The sequence below is a fragment of the Epinephelus moara genome, chromosome 8 (assembly GCF_006386435.1).
Source record: "Epinephelus moara isolate mb chromosome 8, YSFRI_EMoa_1.0, whole genome shotgun sequence".
NCBI classification, from domain to species: Eukaryota; Metazoa; Chordata; class Actinopteri; order Perciformes; family Serranidae; genus Epinephelus; species Epinephelus moara.
The window spans coordinates 8,541,563-8,562,475 of NC_065513.1; the positions used below are offsets into that span (position 1 = coordinate 8,541,563).

The 20,913-nt window shown below is 39.1% G+C and overlaps 1 protein-coding gene across 1 annotated transcript in view; it reads right to left on the reverse strand.

Annotated features, from left to right (window-relative positions):
* Positions 1 to 16,040, reverse strand: part of LOC126394596 (golgin subfamily A member 7-like) — a 35,736-nt gene extending 19,696 nt beyond the window's left edge. Inside the window, exons 1-5 of the mRNA XM_050051516.1 lie at positions 15,945 to 16,040; positions 12,613 to 12,738; positions 8,713 to 8,865; positions 2,924 to 3,025; positions 1,596 to 1,648 (exon numbers count right to left, since the gene is read on the reverse strand). Of these exons, the coding sequence (XP_049907473.1) occupies positions 1,607 to 1,648; positions 2,924 to 3,025; positions 8,713 to 8,865; positions 12,613 to 12,738; positions 15,945 to 15,953 (432 nt within the window). The 5' untranslated portion in view covers positions 15,954 to 16,040 and the 3' untranslated portion in view covers positions 1,596 to 1,606. The remainder of the gene's footprint in view (positions 1 to 1,595; positions 1,649 to 2,923; positions 3,026 to 8,712; positions 8,866 to 12,612; positions 12,739 to 15,944) is intronic.
* Between the last annotated feature and the right edge of the window lie 4,873 nt (positions 16,041 to 20,913).

The window sequence follows — 20,913 nt, forward strand, 5'->3', positions numbered from 1 at the left end:
TATATATATATATATATATATATATATATATATACACACACATATATATATATATATATGTAGTATTTCCTAAATGGCATGACATAACCATTACATTATTAATTTGAAAAAATTAAATTTAACATTTTTGTTAAAAGACTAAGGGGTACCGAGTCTGTTTTTTTCATCCTAAATTATCCCACGTCTAAAACACGTCACACGTCATATTGTGTCAATCACATTTGCACACTGCCTTAGAAACTTTCGTCCATCATGAACGTTTTGGGAACAGGTTTGATTTTCTGCGTTTTTTGAGAGTTGACCAAGAAGCAGTGTAGAAAATGTGGAGGTGGGATACATCTACAACAAGACAGAGGAACAGGGTGCACAGAATAATTTCGTAACTCAGATAGTCTACTATTATATATATATATATATAAAATATTATTATATTCAACAGGTCAGATAGTAATATTCAGGTGGATGATGATGACACAGACAGAGAGTGAGTGACAGTGTGGAAACAGAGAGGGAGGACAGCTCAGCCTCTTCATGTAACCATAGTGCCAAATGAGAGACGCAGGCAGAGAGTGGTGACAGACAGGAAGGTACTTCCAGTGGAGAGAAGCAGGAGAGCAAAAGTGTCTTGTACTGTAAATTTTCGCAACAAATACACATTTCACATCTATTATCAAATATTCATTAAATACAAACTGCTGACTGAGAAGAATCAGATACATTAACAATCTAAAATATGAGAAAATAACAATATAAAAACAGAGAAATATCTCCTACAGTTTGTGTATAGCTAATTGACAAACACAAAAAAGTATCTCACCGCAGGATGAGCAATGCTTTCAAACTGAGGCTGACTCTCCCACTTCCTCTGATATGACCTTAGTGTGGTAGAAGCCCGGTGGCCAGTTAAGTAAACAAGGAAATGGGCTATTTGAACTAAAATGTGATAATTGTTTGATTACAGCTACTTTAAGACATGTAACTGACTGGCGTGTGCTGTTGTGCTGAAAGGACACTTAATCACTCTTTTGGGTTCAGCTGCTGGGTTTGGCTCGCTGACGTGCTCTAGACAGCAGCGCTCTGTGTGTGCTTCATGTGGATACAGTATAGCCCTCGGTGAAGTAAGTGACAAACCACTGGGCCTTATGCAATATGAAGTCATAAAGTAATCAGAATAATCCTTTAAATGCTTTATGAAACAGCCCTCCTTACCGTAAAGCAGTTAAGTAATATTGCTCACAGATGAAGAGGCTTTAAACTTTGATGTGGGATTTTTTCTTTGAATGAAGAGGAGGCATTCTGCATAAAAGCATAGTGCACATAAAGATTGAGCCCTCTTTTATTACTGCTCTTTGACTCAAGCTCTTTTCTTTGCTCTACTTCCAAAGAGAGGAAAATGTGTGTTTCATAACTGGAAAAATGTATTTGTAAACTTAATTGTGTGTGTGTGTGTGTGTGTGTGTGTGTGTGTGTGTGTGTGTGTGTGTGTGTGTGTGTGTGTGTGTGTGTTGTACACACTTAATAGCCCAGCATCAAATCTGAACTAGTAAGAAAGTGTAAGTCTTCGTTATACATGGAATATTAATTATAAGACTCACCATGGCAGCTTTTATCTGGTCAGGCTTCTGTCTTCAAAGATGGTAACCTCAATCTTAACAGGATATAGTCAAGGACAAGCACTTGAAGCAAGGTTGGGTTCATTTTATTCTACTAAAGTGAATTATCTTAACTTTTTTTTTACAAGAGGAAATATAAACTATAATGATACTGGATCTTTTGTGCATATTTTTCCATTTATCAACAGAGGATGAAACTCTTTTTGGACAGGTTTGTGGAAACAGTGTCTCGCCTTCAAGCCTCTCAGTGAGTGTTTCCCATGGCAGTAGCTGACTGACATTTGATTAGACTAGACAAGATTATTGGCATGATTTACTTTCAAAAGAAAATCAGGCCCTGCCATCATTAACAAAATTAAAATTTCTGTTTAACATAAGGAGGAAGGACTTGTAAGTGGCTAATAAAACCCCTCAGACTTGCTGGGAAATGTACTTAGTGCAGCATTAAGCAGCCACATCAGTTCAGGTGAGACATTCCTGTCAATCTCTCCTGCGCCAAAGTCTACACAGCGGTCCAACAGTGTCGGAGAAATAATCCAGATCACTGCCAACGCTACAGTCACAGGCGAGAGAGGGAATGAAGCTCAGCTGTGAGCAATTTTGGTCATATTTTGTTATCCCTAATCTCCGTTTGCCGCACAGTTCCAATTAATTAGGATGTTGAGTCACCACACACACACACACACACTCACACACGCTGGTACAGCCAGGATGTTGGTGCACCCACTGATTTTATGCAGATGCTATGGATTACATACTTTTATCTGCTGTTTTTACAGGGTATCCCTACATGGTGGTGGATTTCCTGTAAGCTGCCCGGACTGCTGCTTTCTATTTTCATCCAGCAACTACAGGGAAAGACATGGTGAGGGCAGAAGGCCTGTAAATCACTACATCTATTAGGTCATTGTGAAAGCTCCTTGTTCTACTTAGAGCTGTGGTGTGATTACATTCACATCCCCTGATCTCAGGGGTCTGTTTAACAAGTTAAAGTTGCCACTAATATTTAACGTATCATTCCTCTTTCCCGTACATGCTCTTTCTTGCACAACAAGATTGTTTTTTATTGTAAAAACATTGTGGCTTTGACCATTGAGTGTGCTTCTAATTTGTTTGTAAGGTTGGCAATCTGAGTTTGAGTCAGATAAATGACTGCAAAAAATCATCTTTTTTGTGGGGTCATTGTATGCAGTTTATTTCTAAACAGTCAGACAAGGCTCCACAGTTAAGGCTCAGGAAAATTCCACCTGGGCGAAGAGAATAAACACTATTTCCTGGCTACAACACTACGGTACTGTAGGGTAGGATACGACTCGCAGGCCTCTCTCGATGGGATCGGTGAGCAGGAGGCCTCGTGGTGCGTAGATCTTATCATTCTGCTCCTGAATGTATTTTGCAATCTTCTTCAAAACCTAAATGGGCACAGCAGACACAGTTTCAGATACATTTCTCATGGATGGCACATCACTGGTATAACTTTAACAAAGAATGAATTCAATTGATTGATCTGTGTTCAAATATCAAAAAGCTTTGCAACATTTTCTTAGCTCATTAGGGCTGTAGGGCTTCATTTGTTCCAAATGGGAGAATCCTGACATCACCTGGCTGTTGTGTAATAGACTGACCATGGCATTTTCCACTTTTGCAATATCCTGAACACTAACAATTTATCCTTCAGAAAGACATCATATTGTAGTTATCAATCACTGACAAAATACTGTATTGAATTCTATATGATGTACTGTAGTAAAATCCCACTTAGCAGTTCTTATAGGTAGTTTAAAAAACAACTATTAGACATTTATTTTAAATACTATTTCCCCCTGAATATGCATATGCGTGTTTAGATTATTATATTGGACAATAAGATGCTAACATCCTGCGGATAACTGACTATTAATTTAGACTGTGTTCTCAATGATAGCTTAATTTTTATACCTTGAGACCAAGGCTGGGTGTTTAACCTCAATATTTTTTGGTGCCAAGCAAACTGTGTCCACATCTATTTTATCACAGCCATGTCTGTTTGTGTTTACAAGACATTTAACATTAGTCATGCTCCACAGAGCAGCATGGCACATGGACATGTGATGTCCCTACCAATGTCAAGGTGCTGCTGAATTTCCCCTACCAATATGGCAATATTTTTACTAATCTCACAAGATCTGATCTACATTCATTTTAATTCCACACACTTACTGGTAGCATCTATGCAGCGTTGCAAGTTTGAATGTTTCCTGCCAAAAGTAGGCTGGTGTGAGATGAACAGACTGAAAACTTTATATTAATAGATAAAACAGATGTTGACAAAGTTTTCATTTTGGGACATTATTTACAGTTGTAAAAAGATAATAAATAACGGCATATATTGTCACAATACTCAGTATAACACAACATCTTTAAAATTGCAATAACTGTGTATTGTGACTTAAGTATCGTGATAATATCGTATTGTGGGGCCTGTGGGGGATACCCAACCTGATGATCTGGCAACCTGCTGTACTACACACTGTCAGCTAGCTGCAGCACTGGTGATGAACGGGTGTCAGTTTGAAGTGGTTAGTATTAGTAGTAACATTTATAAGATTTGATTTTAGGGATGTCCCGATCCGATCCTCGGGTATCGGATCCGATCACGTTATTTTTACAAAATCAGAATCCATAATAAAAGATCGGAGGAATCAAAACAACAAAAATGGCCAGGTTTTTCATCTATGTTGTTCATTGTTGCCTCCGCTTTCCAATGTATAAAGATATATTATTACTATTACATACCATTTTGTTTGTTGAAGACAAGAAGAAGATATTGAATTTGTTTACATTTTGTGCTGCTGAACCACCGATAAGCTTTTTGGATACTATTTAAATAAAAAAACAAACCTTATAGGAAAACTTGGATGCATTCTTTTTTTTTCTTTCTTAATGCTTTGCAAAGTATCGGATCGGACTCGGTATCGGACTCGGTTTCAAAATGAAGGACTCAATATCGGATCGGATGCAAAAAAAAATGTGATCGGGACATCCATATTTGATTTAGTAACATGTAGGGTTATTATTTATTGAGATAATGCCATCCCTGTACACCACTTTATCACAAGTGGATCAGGAGTTGAGTTAGGCTATTGTTGTATGAGTCATTATATTATGGACAGTTTATGGTAAAATAGTCACAGTTTTTCCAGCTTATTGGTAGGGCTGGGAATCACCAGAGCATCCACAACACAATATTATCTTGATACTTAAGTCACGATACAATATTATTGCAATTTTAATGTTGCAATATGCTGAGCATTGGGATAAAATATATTGCGATATATTACCTTTTTCAACTGTAATTAATGTCCCCAAATCAAAAATTTGTCAGCATCTGTTTTATCTAATAAGATCTGTTCACCCCACTTCAGCCATTTTTTGCAGCAGCAAACTGTATCTAGTGGACTTAAGTAGCAACTGTTATATTATTCTAGTAGATTACCTAAATTTTAATTGGTACTTGTCATATTAATAATTTATATGATGAAAAAAAATCAATACTTAGCACTGTGTGATGGAACGATATTGCCACACAAAAATATTGCCATAGTATGCTGTATCAATTTTTTCCCCCACCCGTACTGATTGGTATGATCACTTTGTGAATGCCATTCATCATTTTATCAGGAAAATACTATGCACCCTGAGCAGCACAGAAGCACACAGAGAGATTCAGGTGACCTCTGATGTTGGTAAAATATCTGGCTGTAAGTTCATGAGCTGATTAATTGAACTAGTTTAAAGATAATGATAATGTTGGAGCATTGCTGTACCTCTGTCATGAAGCACCACTTTATTTGGTATTAAACCAACATTCAGGTATTGTATTAGCACACAGATTCATTGTTTAAGCTATAAAACGTCATAAAATATTGAAAAAATGCCTGTCACAATTTCCAAGAGCCACAAGTGATGTTTAAATGTCTAATCTATCCGACCAACAAACCAAAAGACATTCAATTCACAACCATATAAAACAGAGAAAAGCAGCAAAATCTGATTTAAAAAGGTAGATTCAGATGATGTTTAGCATCTTTGCTTGATAATTGGCTGACAGGAGTAATAAATTAACAAAGCTGAATAGTTTTCATCATTTCAGCTCAACAACGTCCAGTTAAGTATTACTGATCTTGTTTTTCTGTAGTAAGTACTGTTGTTACCTAGAATCAAACTAGCAATTCTGGCTAAGTAGGTAACCAGTGGATCCATCATGCCAACCCACCACATTCTGGAGCTGAAAAGCTGAATAACAGACTCCATTTTTACTTTGGTAACGACCACTCAATTTAAGTTGCATGACTTTATGAGTGCTCATAAAACTCAAACCAAGCCAAATGTTTCTTATCCCAGTTCACTCCTGTCCACTTAAAGACAAATTCTTCGAACAGGCAAAGACCACTGACATTCTGATTCATTTACGTTCTGTATGAACTGGGCCAAAAGAGATTTTAGATGTACACAAATCATATTTATTTGCGAGCCCTCAGAGGTCATAAAATTATTGGTTTATAGCCAAGCTAAAAGGCTTCACATAGGAGCAACACAACTTTGTAGTATTATAGTACTTACCCACTTCAGACAACTTCAATGTCACCTATGTACTGTGGTACTAATATGTTGACATGCAGCAGTCAATAAGAGACCCAAGATCTCTATACTCTGAATGTAAAATTATAAAATGTGCACTTTGTGGGGAATAAAATGATCATGGAATGGGGTTTTTTTGGTTGTATTTTTGGTTCTCTTAATAGAGCAGTCTGACTTAACAAACTGGCTATATGGGCAAGTCTAAAACAGTTTCCAAAGAATATGAAGAACAACAACAGAACAACTACATAATGAACAAACATATCACCAAGAAAAGAACAGGAATCTCAGAACATAAATCAGACATGGTGATATAACTCTCCCTTTTCTCCTCATTTTAAAAGAAAGCAATCTCCTGTTTCTCAACTCACGTGTGTTGGAGTAGGAAACGTGATCCCACCACTTACAGGAGGTAATCTTGACAGACTACTGTTTTAACGTGAGGCTTAGTGGATTTTCACATTAAATGCTGTCTCCATTTAATTTAATTTAAATGAGGGATGTCTCTATTCCTGCAACAACTTGTCTAACATTTACACTTTTCTTATACCACAATTTGTCTTGTACTGAAGTGACTCGTGATGGGTGTTTTAATTGTAGTGAACCACAGATATGTCTGTTCATTATGTAGTGGTTAGAAGTTGGTTTAGAACTGCCCACGTCTCATATTAATATACATTACCATGTGTTTGTGTATATAATCTGTATATAGCTTTGTGACTGTAAGTATCATTTGGGGTTTTTTTTTTTTTTTTTATGGTTGATAGACTTATGGGATTTAATGTTGGGGAAGGGCCATGTGAGGTTTTCAGTAAGGTTGGTTTGAAGATACCTTTAACGGCAGGTAGCCACATGATGCTGTTGGCAACAAGCTGATTTACACCCACTGTTGGTGAAAAGTTTAACACACTGAAGAAGGCATAGCTGACACAGATTTTGACACTTTAAACTGAATAAAATGAATATCCTAACCAATTTGGTTGTGCAAACTCTTTTTGTACTTTTTGGATTCAAACCTCAGTTTGGGTTTTTGAAAATCAACATCAGTTTAAGTGTACACTATATTTAGAGTATTTTTACAGCTTTGCCTTACTGTCAGATAGAAATTTTCCTACAGGAACTGAAGCTGTTATATTGCTCTCCTAAAAGCCAGACTCCAGTGAGAAAAACAAGCCTATCTTTATGCTGCTTTTGCATTTTTACACAGAACTGAACAATGATGGCATCATTCTGCTCCAGTGTGTGATTTTAGACAGCATGCCGGCATCATGGAAGCAAAAGAGGCATGACAGCCTCCCATTTAACACAACAGCACTGGCCTCTGGTGTGACATATAACATACGTGTCAGCAGTGTTTTATAAACAATAACAATGGCATTAACACAGCAATAACATCATTTAACATCCCTGTTATTTGGCAACTGATCCCATCCTCTGCTCATTGTTTTCCCAATTTGCAGACATTTTCGGCCGCTGTTCCTCTTTGAGTTAGCTGCTAACAGCCTCTAGCTGCTTTTTAAATGTTCTGCAGTGGATCACACACACACATAACATATAACACATCTCAAAACATCACACCTGTCCTACCCATGGTCCCATCCTGCTGGCTGTCCCATTTACACAGATGCCAATGCAGTGCAGTTACTACCTTGGCAACTCTATACCCCCAATCCGTGATCAGACCTTTTACACGGAACAGTGAGGCATCATAATGGCGCGTTATTCCCACTTTGGACAGGCAGGGTAAAAGGGGCTAGTGATTTAACATCTCTGAAGACAGGAGCTGCTGGTCTACCCCTGCCTTTGTGTGCCTTTGTTTGTGGTACTGTGTGACTTTAGTGGTTAAAAAGGTTAGTTCAGATTGACCAAAGTCACAAAATAAAATTAGCTAACTAAATGATCGTGGCAGCAGTAGACCAGCAACTCTGGTTCAGCAAGCTAAGATGACTGTTTTTGTCAACGGAGTGTGGTGGCTTTGACGAGAGCATAGATGGTGAGCTGAAGTTGATAGCAGCTTCTCTGTGGGACAGGGCTGCCGTGGCAAGGTAAAATGGTTAGAATGTTCTCAATAGAGCGTATGCTTTAAATGATATTGATGTTTTTAGGTGGGACTTTTTTTTAGGCAGCTAAAATATGTTTTGCTGCTGCCCCTGTCCACATTGCTTTGCTTCCATGTTGGTACTTCAGCCTGCTTCTCCAAACTAGGGGCATGCTGACAGACATCTACAGTATGTAATATACTGCCTATGGATAAATACCTTATAAAGCCCATTTCAAAAGATCCAAACTATCCTTTAAGTGTTTTAATAGATTGAAATTAATTCACAAAATGTTGTATGATGTTGTCTACATATGACTAAAACTCACGTGAACGTATTGATTTCATGACCAAAACCAAGACTATTTCGAAAAACAAATTTAGGACCTCATTTTGTATATTACCAAAAGAGCATTAGGGTTCAGGAGAGATGTCTTTTACCTTCTCATAGTGAGTCTCCATACACAGGAAAATGGTGTACGCTGTGAGGCAGGCCAGACAGCCTTCAATATATGACTGGCTTCCCAGCTTCTCCGCTTCAGCATACAAGTTATTCAGTGTCCGCACCGTCTCCTCAAACTGCTGTTTGTCAATCTGAAATACGTGGAAACATAAAGAAAGATCAAAAGGTTAAAATCGTTAGACAAGGCACAGAGCCAAGTGGAGATTTGGACGCGAGTGTGAGAGAGCTTTCTGCCTCTGTTGGGATATTCATGTGGAAACTCGTCTTAGTAGCACCACATCGTTTTCTCCCATTCTTTCCATCTCCAGATAAATGAGGGGCTGTATTTTCTTGGACTGGTCATACATCAAGGGATTGCTGGGCCATCTTCCCACACTGGAAACACCTCCTGAAATTATTAGGATACCTTGGCCAAATGCACTGTGAATGTTTTCACTTAACAACTGACAGGACAACTCGCTGAAAGCCGGACACCGCAGTGACAATCCAGGAAGGAATCTTAATGGTTTCTCCTTCTCCAGTGGTATAGAAACACCTTGAATAAGATAAAGACATATCTCAGCTAATCTGTAAACTGCAGACAGCTTCTGGGATACAAACTGCAACCGTGACTGGTTCATAATCAAAACAGCGTTTCTAAAAAATTCCTCAAATGAAGGCTTGCTGCAGGGAAGACTGATGGAGGGTGGAGAACTGCTGGACTCTGAGGCTGTTTTGACCGGGGTGTAGACATAAGTCCCATGCTGGTGTCCAGGATGGATCTGGTGATCTCTCTGTACTGAGGGAAATAGATGGAGCCTCCAGAGCAGACGAGGAGCCAGCCAGGGGCCTCCTGAGCCTCTGTAAACCCTCCAATGTTCTGCTCCCTTGTGCCCGAGGAATGCAACAACAAGCCCAACACATCAGTGGTCTTAGGCATGTTTGATTACCGCCATTGAGAGCCTTTGTTCTCCTTCTAATTTTCCAATTCAGAGGCTGCGATTCAAACCACATTTCTTCGCCTGAGCGTCTTTTCCATTACGTCTGACGCAGACGTACTAGCATTCCAAAAATGTCAGATGAGAGTCCAAGGCTGAACAGGGTTTACAAATTCAAGTGAGGAAGAGGATATTCTTTTAATTGTGGCTGTCACTGAATATAATGTGATCCGAGGAAATACATATTAGACATAGGTCAGTGAAAACTGTCACTTTACAATTAATGAAACTCTCTTGACTGATTTGGCTATCCAGCTGCCAAATATATAGAGAACACAGAATGCTTTCCCAGTTCTTTAGTGCAATTCTCCAAAAGCATTAAAACAGAAAAGAGCTACCAAAAATAATAGAGCCCACAGCCTACAATAATTATGTGCAAGAATGTGATGTTACAGTGTGCAAAACCTCTGCAAATCAAGACCTGAACTGCATGGCAAATTCAAACAAGGGGGTAAAAAATGCTGTCTGAAAGAAACATGAGGCTTTTTTCAACATTACTGCTTGGCATTATACCGCATATTTCATAAACTGTGATTACAGTAAAACATTAACACATATATGTGGGAATAACTTTTAATTGGGGACTGAAGCTTTTACCTCCCAGTGGGGAAGCATTCATTATTTGTCCAGTAGTTCAGTGTGTTTGTGTGTGAACTGAATCCCACCGGAAAACATGGGAGACCACCCAATCAAGAGGGAAGTGCCAATAAACTACCAGTGAGTGGTTTAAGTGTTGTGAAGCTGCTCTTTTCATGTGGTGCACGTATTTCACAACTGAAGCTTTCTGTCCTTCGAACTCTCAACTGTTTGGTTGGCACCGTCTTTAATGTGGCGCGGAGGCTGCTTAGTCTCAGCGACCTGCTCTTCCTCCTCAACACCATCACCGGTGCCTGCCCCTAACCCATTTCCGCTGCGGTTCACACGAGGACAAAGTCCAACAGGGTTCCTCTGCAGAAGTTGCTAATAGTATTTTTAAACTTCTTGCTTCATGTTCATACTGATTTCTGCTGTCTTTTTGGTTCCAGCTCCAAAACAGGGTCTGTACATGTATTCTGATATGGATAGTTTACTATGATAATTTCAGCAGTGTTTTGTTTAACATTAGAGGTCCAGTGTGTAGGATTTAGGGCGATATATTGGCAGAAATGAAATATAATATGAAGTATGTTTTGTGTATTATCACCTGAAAATAAGAATCATTGTGTTTTTGTTACCTTATCAGCCATTTACATCTACACAGGGAGCGGGTCCTCTTCTATGGCCATCGCCATGTTGCACCGGCATGTTCTACAATTGCCTAGAATGGACCAATCAAACACTGGCTCTAGATTGGGCCACTCGCTTTTTTGTGTTGGCCCCCATAGTTAGAGGACCCTCCATGACAAGCATCGTCAGAAAAAGTTTTTTTTTTAAATGTGAAACTGCTTTATTCAGTGTTTTTCCCAGTTTATATCACCTTATCTGTTTGTTTTGAACAGGAAGAGACCTCTGTTGATAATTTGGCGCCCTGTCTACACAATGTGCCAAAGAGTTTAGAAGAAACTCTGATTTATAACATGAAACTACTTTATTCAGTGTTTTTATCTGTTCATCACCTGGTCAGTTTGTGTCAGAGGGGGAGAGACTGTGCATAATTTGGCTCCTGGTAAAAACCTCCTAAATGATGATAACTGAGGGAATTCTCACCAGGAGAAGTTTCAGCTGGTTGAAACCTGCAATCCTCACCAATAGAAGCCACTATATCCCCCTAAATCTTACACAATGGACCTTTAAGTGTGATAATAATCTTCAATGAATTCTCTATTTTCTTTTGCAGACATGGTAATATTTTTGCTGAATGAAAATGGACAGTAACTTGGGTAAGAATATGTAGAGTCTGTACAAAAGCAAAGAACAGTAAACTGATCACACTGAGTGGCTCAAAGGCTTACGCTGCTGCTTCAAAGCAAAAAGCCCTGAGGTTCCAAAATGCTTCTTTTATTTTTTTAGTTGAGCAGGTAATAAAATCCTTAATGCTGATGGTCTTCCCATTGGCAGGGCTGTTAAAAGGCTTCAGTTGGACTGCCCCCGGCCAGGGATTCGCCTGAAGCTACATTACCGTGTACCCATGTGAGTACTCCATTGGCTGATATGTCTATGTGCGATTAGTTGTCTTTTATACTTTGAAACATTTTTTTTGTTTTATACCAACTATATATAAATGCACTTTATAATGTCTTTTAGGAACATGTTGGTCTAAAGTTTTTAATCTCGTTATAATTTGTACCTTCTTCATGTACCTTGGAAGCAGATGAAGTTATGCCAGAAACCCCCACCCTGCTTCTACATGGGTTTCTTCCCATAAGAGAGTAATGTGAAGCCAAGGTAGGCGACAGAACCGGGTGCAGATTAGACTTTGTTCAGCAACCTGCTGGGTAGCTGACACTAATGTTACCTTGTCAGTTGTCTGCAGACATCAGGATGATGTCAAGAAACACAAACATAGGAAGCAAATTAATTAGTGTGCACTACTTTTCTGCCCTATTTGTGCTGAAACTACTTATTAAAGTGGATGTCCATGTCACACTTAATTGAAGCATGTGAGACTGACAGCCCCTAGCTGTTCAGGATAACCTGTATTTTCTGAATATGCATAACAGTGAGTCTTGCAGGTGATGCAGGAAACTAAGAGAGAAAAACGTAAAATGTCTGTATCATGTTGTAATGTTCCTGGATTTTGTTTGTTGGACATTTCACCTAGTCCTTAAACCAGTCTTAAGACCAGTGTCAGCTCATCCACAAGACAAGGTAGTGTCTTTTAGGTGTCATGGAGACTTGAGGCCACCAATTCATCAATTTAATGCGTTACTGTGACTGAACACGTTACTCTGAAAACAGTGTCAGTGAAGAGGTGTATCCTACCCGTGTCTCCAGCTCAGAGGGGAACTTGGTTTGGAACTGGCACACAGTGCCGTTGGTATAATCTCTCTGAATGAAGACTTTGGCAGCGACGGCTGCCTGTTGCCTCATGTCCTGCAAGCTGTGAGTCTGTGAAAACAGGAGATTACAACTGATGCGTGATCCCACATTGATACAATACAACTCTGAGTTTTTCTATAAATCAGTGAGTACACTAAGCATGCTTTATTTGTAGTAGCTTTATTTATATATCATGTATAGACAAAATTTAAAAAAACCCAAAACAAAACAAAAAAACAGTTGAAAGTGCTGACGTTGGGCTTTTGCATAGTACCTCATTTATGTCTGTGCAGCACAAACAAACTAGAACAAATGTTTTCAAAATACTTTTAAAGTGTGAATTATTGGTATGGCATACATAGACTTTCAAAGAAAAAGGCACGAAAACAAGTTGGATAAAATCACTCTACATGTTGATAGATCATGTTACACTTTTGTCTCTTACAGTTTTCTACTGTATTTGCGTGTATAAATAGTGTAACAATATAAAATCTATATTATTTTGAGTGATTATCACTCATAAATTGTACATTGTTTTGCATGTATGTGTTATTCTTGTTGTAGCCTATTTTGGTTTCCTGTCAGCTTCATATTCTTTATCTTTATAGTTAACAAACTTATAAGTCAGACTTATTGTTGAGTATTTGCTGAAAAGGGATACCATGCAGTGTGGAGTAAGGACTATTTCAAAGATGCTAAACAAAGACAAAAATGTATGAATAGAAAGAACGAAAAAATAAATCAATAATGAGCCAGGGTTTCAAAGAGTTTAAATCATTTCTACAATTTATTGATATGGCCGGTAAACTGGTTTCTAGGTATTCAGTGGAATGAAAATGGATGGTTTTTAAGGCTGGGCGATAGAACGACTATGTACGATATATCGATATATTTTCAAGCGAGATATAAATCAAGACAATACCGTTTCTATCTATATAGGGTCAAGTTGTGCTATGTAACGCATACCAGTGTGCATGTTTCTGCACAGCTTCACCCTACTCACTCACTCACTGATTAGTCTACTGTATGAATATATGTTGCACATGCTACGCTAAATTAGTCTACTGTATGAATATATGTTGCACATGCTACGCTAAATCAGTCTGTGAGATGAATTAAATGGCCGCAGTAGCACACGTGAAATCCAGCTCTGCACAATGGCCGCAGTAGCACACGTGAAATCCAGCTCTGCACTGGTAGTTTGTGTGCTGTTCTTCTTAGTAGTTGTAGTCTATCGAGTCACATTGAGACAGTGCTTGGATGCAGGTGACAGATGAGTTAAAAAAAAGAAGTGACAACACAGACGTTTCACCATCAAAGGAAGAACCAGCAAATATTGGCAGGGCAACCTACCTACTATTTCTTTTTTAACAAATTAAGTTTATGAAAAAATAATGACATCTGCAAGTTACTTATTTTATCTGAACATCAGCTTAAAAACAAAACAGGCCTGAGACATATTGACACTGCGATCATCTGCTGCTGGTTTATTGAGGGTTCCCAGCAACAGCCCAAAGAAGATCTGGGATGCAGCCTTTGTCAATTACACACCAAAGCTACGGAACACACTACCTATAGATATCAGGGAAGCTAGCTCGCTAAATATTTTTTAAAAGACAGCTAAAAGCATATCTATGTACTCAAGCCTTTAACTAGCTCTGACTTTCCTGATACAGGCCTGAAACTCTTGCTTTTTACACTTCACACTTGATCTTATGATTTATGGTTATACAATTCTATAGTTTTATGATGTCATGATTTTATAACTTCATGATTTATTTCAACTTATGATTTTTTTTTAGGATTTTAAAGATTTATGGTTTTGTTATGATTAGTGAGTGGTGGATTTGATGGGGAAAGACTGTGGTGAGTTCTATTTGACTCACAGTGCTAAAACTGGGTGGTGTATTCTGATGCAGCTGTGGGCTGTACCCAGCACAGGCAATACCCACAGTGAGGTTAACTTTTGGGAAGACGTTCTGGGGTAATCTGAAAGTCGCTTATTTTGGTTAATTGATGTCTGTTGGTGACTGTGCCCGTTGGGTTATTATAGGCTCTGCACAGGAAGAAATACTACATGAGATTTTGATTAATAGGATCTCAGATCACCACCACTTTTAAATGAAAATTGTAGAATAATTTGATCTATATATTTAACTGTTTTTAAATGTCCTTTTATATTAAATTGCCTTGTTTGTCTGTTTTACATTCATTATTATTATTATTATTATTTTCATGTTAAGCACTCAGTGTTTATAATGGCCTTATGGCAAAGTGCTTTGTGCTGCATTTCTTGTATGAAAGGTGATATCTTAATAAAGTTTATCATTATTATGATTATTATTATAATTATTATCATGCAACAGCAGGAAAGGAACAGATGTAAATAATAAAATTAATGACTGAATTAATTCCTTTAAACTGCTTCAGTTCCAAGGCCCTGGTATTGTGCATGTTGGCTCACTGTCATGATGACATATTTGGATAGTTGAACAGAGCCATTATGTTATTGTACATATGTCTTGTTGCTTTTCCCATGATGACAACTCATTATGGCCTCTTTGCCATTTAAGATTTTGAACTCAGATGATGTTTCACATTTTACATAAATGTATATGATTATATGAGTGTATTCATTCTGTGGCACCTATTAATTGATTTATCGACTACACCACAATCTAAACGTGCCTGTCCGTCAGTATTATTTAGTCTCCACCACAGGAGTTGCATATAATCACAGTCTTGTTTTGCCCTTTCGACCTGCGGTGAGCTGGTGTTTCCTATCAGAAGATTATCACAGTACACAACTACTATCACCAGCTATCCTCAACACACTGTCACAAGTTTCGGTGATGTAAACAACCCCTTATTCTTCTCTTCCTTTAAGCCATTATGATGTGTTCCAGTTGTGTAGCCACATACGTAATTAGAACACTGCCAATAATTTTATCAAACCCAATCATTTATCACTCACACCCTGGTATAACTACGCAGCTTCATTCCTCTTTGAAATGAAGGACACGTTGCCAACAATGTCGCATATATGAGTTTTATAAATATCCTAGCTTGTTAGCAATGACACAACTACTTCTAGTAAACATTACCCGACAGTTACCGACTGACTATTGAGCTACCGGGCTAACGCAGGTCAACTTTCCTTCTGCTTATATATCAGACATACGCCCAGAAAACAAGAATAAAATGTCACATTATGATTAAAATGTTTAAACAAGACTACGTACGAAAACTAAGGTTCAAAATCATCGTTAGCTTACCTCTGCCATGTTGAACAAGCTTTCTGTTTATCTTCCGCTAGCAGCTTTTAGCATGTACTACGCAATATCCTGTCCGGGGGGAATATTTGCGCAATTACAAGGGTTCCGCTTGTAGACGTCTGCTCAAGCAGGAGAGCCCTAAGAACAACCGAGTACTGGAGCTTGTCAGATTCTGGTAGCCTGAGATACAGTGCAACCAGTGGTGAAAAGTAACGTTAGCTAAACACATTCACTCAAGTACTAAGGTAAATAACTCAAACATTTTAATGCATGATATAATACAGTCTTTTATAAAATGATACTGACAATGGGGAAGAGGGCACTTTTACACTTTACTTAGAGAGTTCTCCTGTTACTTATGTACTTTAACATGATTACAATTTTGAATGTAAAGAGTGGCATTGCTACTTCTTATTAAGTAAAGCATTTAGGTAGCTTACTGTCTTTGCGAAAGATTACTGTTGTGTGGTAATATGCAGAGTTCACTTTATCAGTCTATATTTGCAACTCAATGCCATGTATCAATTGAGTGTAACAATATAATGCTGTGACTTTGATAACTAAATGAAAACAATGGGTTTTCCACTTGACTTAAAGGAACAGTGTGTAGGATTTAGTGGCATCTACCAGTGAAGATTGCAGATTGCAACCACTGAAACCTCTGCCATGTGCCGAGCATGAGCACCTGGTTAGGATTCCCTCAGTGTTCATTGTTCAGGAGGATTTTACTGGAAGCAGAATTATCCCCAGAGGTCCCTTCTTCTCCAGAACTAACAGACCATTTTATTAAAACCAGTAAAAACACCGAATTAAGTTACAAATCGGTGTTTCACTGACCATGTTTGGTTAATCGCCGACAGGCTGCTAGCATAGCACTGCTAATGTGTGCTCACCTTTTTTCTCTGATAACTTATGATCCAGACAATCAGGAGGTTTTTACCAAGAGCCTAATTATCCACAGAGGTCTCTTCCTCTTCAAAACAAATGGACCTGGTAATTTACACTGCTGAAAACACTGAATAAAGCAGTTTCAAGTTACAAATTAGTGTTTTTCCAATGCTGTTCGGCTCACCATGGAGGAGTTGCCAGCTACAATGGCTGACATGAAGACGTTAAAACCTAGAGCCAATGTTTGGTTTGTCTGTTCTGAGCTATTTGTAGAAACATGGCGGTGCAACACAGCGGACTTATGGACAAGGACCTGCTCCCTATGTAGATGAAACAGCTCATTCTCAGATAACAAAAACACAACAATTCTTATTTGGTTATACACTAAAGAAAACATACTCATTATATTATATTCCATTTCTGCCAATATATCCCTTTGAGCAATCAATCAATCAATCAATTTTATTTATAAAGTCCAATATCACAAATCACAATTTGCCTCACAGGGCTTTACAGCATACGACATCCCTCTGTCCTTAGGACCCTCACAGCGGAAGCAGCAGGCACTGAAATGAATTAACACTGATGGTGGATTGGAGGACATGAAGAACACAAATAAACAGCTAAAAAACAGAGCACACTACAGCAGCCTAGAAATTGGCCAAATTATTTGAAGTAAAACATGCACACTGGTATTATCCTTTTAATAACACATGACCTTATGTGACTCAGACGGATGGATAATGGTTGAAATTTAAGTCTGGGGACAACACTGAACTAAGTCTGGGTTTCTGTTTCCACAACAGCATTAAGCCTAATACCCAAAGGAGGCAGATGTCTCTGGCCTTGAACCATCACAAACCCCAAAAGCCGGTGTTGTGCAAGCAGATACATTTGCAAATTTGAATAAAAATTCATCTTTAAAAGGGTTCCAGGCCGAGAAACAAGAAGGTTGAGAAAATACAGAGCACACAAAAAATTTATTAATTCAACATTTGGAAAACATATTTTGCAACCATTAGTTAGGTTTGTTGTTTGCGATTTAGCCAGCCAATAAAGCCCTCTTAAAACACAATGAGGTTTGACAGATAGCAGCAAAAAAAAGTACGCTCACTATATGCCTCTTAGGATCAGTATGACAGCTTTGCCAAAGTCAAGACAGATTTTCACAGCCTGTCAGGAGCTGCTGTTCAGTTTGGAGATCTGAGTGACTTGCCTGTGAGGAATGCATTTTTCACAGCCATCAAATGCATCACGTGGCCTGATCTTGGCTTTCAGGGGGTCATTAGTGAATCTGTATAAACGTAAAATCCAACTATTGCTCCTGCACTGGGCTCGTTTGTCTCCTTGCAAAGGAGTGGGCCTTTAAAGCCCTTCTCCTCTGTGATGGCTGGTGTGGGAGAGACCACTAATGAGCACCATTTGGGCCGTTCATTTACAACACATGCTGGTTAACGGCCCACGACAATAGTTTTACTACTGCTCAGGCCGCTGGTGCTGAAGTGGCTCTCTAATGGAAACACTAAACATCCTCCCTAGATGGCCACTACTGCCCCAGTCTACTATTATTAGAGAGAACCTGCAGCTGGATCATTCAGCTCAGTAAATGTCACTCTTAAAGAGACAGCACTGTGTTCTCTCTCTCTCTCTCTCGCTTTCTCTCGATGTGTGTATATATATATATATATATATATGTATATAGATAGATAGATAGATAGATAGATAGATATTCCCTCTAAGATTTACATTTACGGAGCTGAATTACTGAGAACAGGTATTCCATGCCATGCCGGACACTGCAAACAAAAGGGAGAGGAGACGTTGTAAACCTCGGGTCTCATGCCACATTCGTTTGGCAATCCAGGCCGGTCATTCCTTGTCGGATTTATATGACCGTATGACACGTCTGATCTGAAAGCGTTTCATTGCAACAGTCCGGAAAACATGGCGGCGCGCCGTAAGTTTGTTTTTGTGTACATGGTTGCTGAGCAATGGAGACTTTGCTGGTTCAAACGACTTTAGGCTACAATGGGCTTGCACAGACTTTTTTTTCCAACACAAATCAACAGTGGAAATAGAAATGCCATTGCAAAGTACTTGTATGATTTTTACAACACGCACGTTTAATTAAACAGCATATACGAGGACAAATTGAGGACAAATAACTTTGTTTACCATTCACAATGTGCGCAGCCATCTTCGTCGTGACGTCAATTCTACCGACTCGGTCTACCTGGACCTTGCCCGAGTTTGATGACGAGACCTCCGGGTAGAACGGGTGTTCTTTTGTACCTTTCGGGACCGGAAACTGTATCAATCCCGGTTCCAGCTACCAATAGAATACAGCATCAGCCCAAACCTAGGGGGGTCTGGGGCCATTCTATCCAGTGAGGGTTTTTTTTAGGCAGCTATATGCACTATTTTTCGAGCCATTTGAGATAACAATGCCTAAAAGTCTGTATGCTGTATCTACCCCATAGCCTGATGTGCACCTCCTCAGAAATGTAACTACACATCGTGGCTATAGAATTCCTGGATATTTTTGTATGGTGAAATCCACTTCCCTCAGTGGAAATCAAGCTTTTATTTACTTTTATTTTACAGATAAGAAACTTAAATTGGGAAGACAATAAAGCTCCCACTAAATGACATTTTATGTCTTGTGTGTGATTTATCACACACAAGACAATATGTCCGCAGTCGCTAGGCTAAAATGCCATAGACTTGTGCTAATAACATTAGCATGTTGTATTTGTGGGGAAAATGTGTCCAGATAAAGACAAGTGCTTTGTCTGTGAATCCTGTGAGTTATAGTGAAGCCAATTTGTATACTTGTGTTTGAAATCGTCACTATTAAGCCATGTTTAATGTGTGTTTAATGTATGTTTTGAATCAGCTCAAATGCCCACACAGTTGTAGGCCACGTGTGTAGGCTACGGCATACGCTCTGCGTAGAGCTGATGCACAAGTATAAATCTGCCTTTAAATGGTTTCTGCCCAAGTGTCAAAATATGATGAGTAGTTATGAGATTGCTTTGTCCAGTAAAACTTTTGTGTAATGGCTGCTGCAGTAACTGCTGGAGGTGACATGCCTTTTTTATGGTACAGAGATAGTTGGTGTCGAGGGAGGCACAGCTGTCTTTCAGTTCATGATACAAACCTACAATCTTGACTGCATCCTCAATTTCATTTTATTCATTTATGGACCAATTTTTCTGTGTCTTTTTGAGACAGGATAGGCCTGATTTTTGCAAATATACACAAATGAAAGAATGCAGTCCTTGGAGTTTGTTTTATATGAGAGTTAGAAGACAATATTTCTGTGAGGTTCCTTACGGTTGTGCCAGAAGTCAAAGCAATGGACTGACACACGCACTGGCACGCATCAGTATCCAAAATAACGATTGACAAATGTAATCATAAATAAATGTAACAAATTTCTATTATTATGTTACCAGCTCTAGTATTACACGTGCTGCAGTCCTGCAAGTGGTTTGTACCTGCTGTAGGTACAATCAATATTAAACATTGTCTCTTTATCACTTTCAACTGTATAAAAATGGGGAGAAACAGTTATGGCGGGGGGACCCCCAGACACCCCAACAGATTTGGTGTCCCCCTCACTGTTGACTCTGGTCCTTGACTGAAAGCTACTGTAGGTGTTTGGAGTACTTCAGCATGTCTTCAACATGAGCCTGAGTCTCCACAGGGTCCCCTTGCTGTGGAAGACATCCTGCCTCGTTCCTGTGCCAAAGACGTCGCGTCCCAGTGGCTCCAAGGACTACAGACCCGTGGCATTGACCTCCCACATCATGAAGACCCTAGAGAGACTCGTCTTGGAGCTGCGTTCAACACCATACGTCCAGCTCTACTGGGTGACAAGCTGACAGCAATGCAGGTGGATGCCCCCCTGGTGTCCTGGATTGTAGACTACTTGACTGGCAGACCACAGTACGTGCGCTTGCAACGCTGTGTGTCAGACAGAGTGGTCAGCAATACCGGGGCCCCGCAGGGGACTGTCCTCTCTCCTTTCCTCTTCACCCTTTACACCACGGACTTCAGCTATTGCACTGAGACCTGC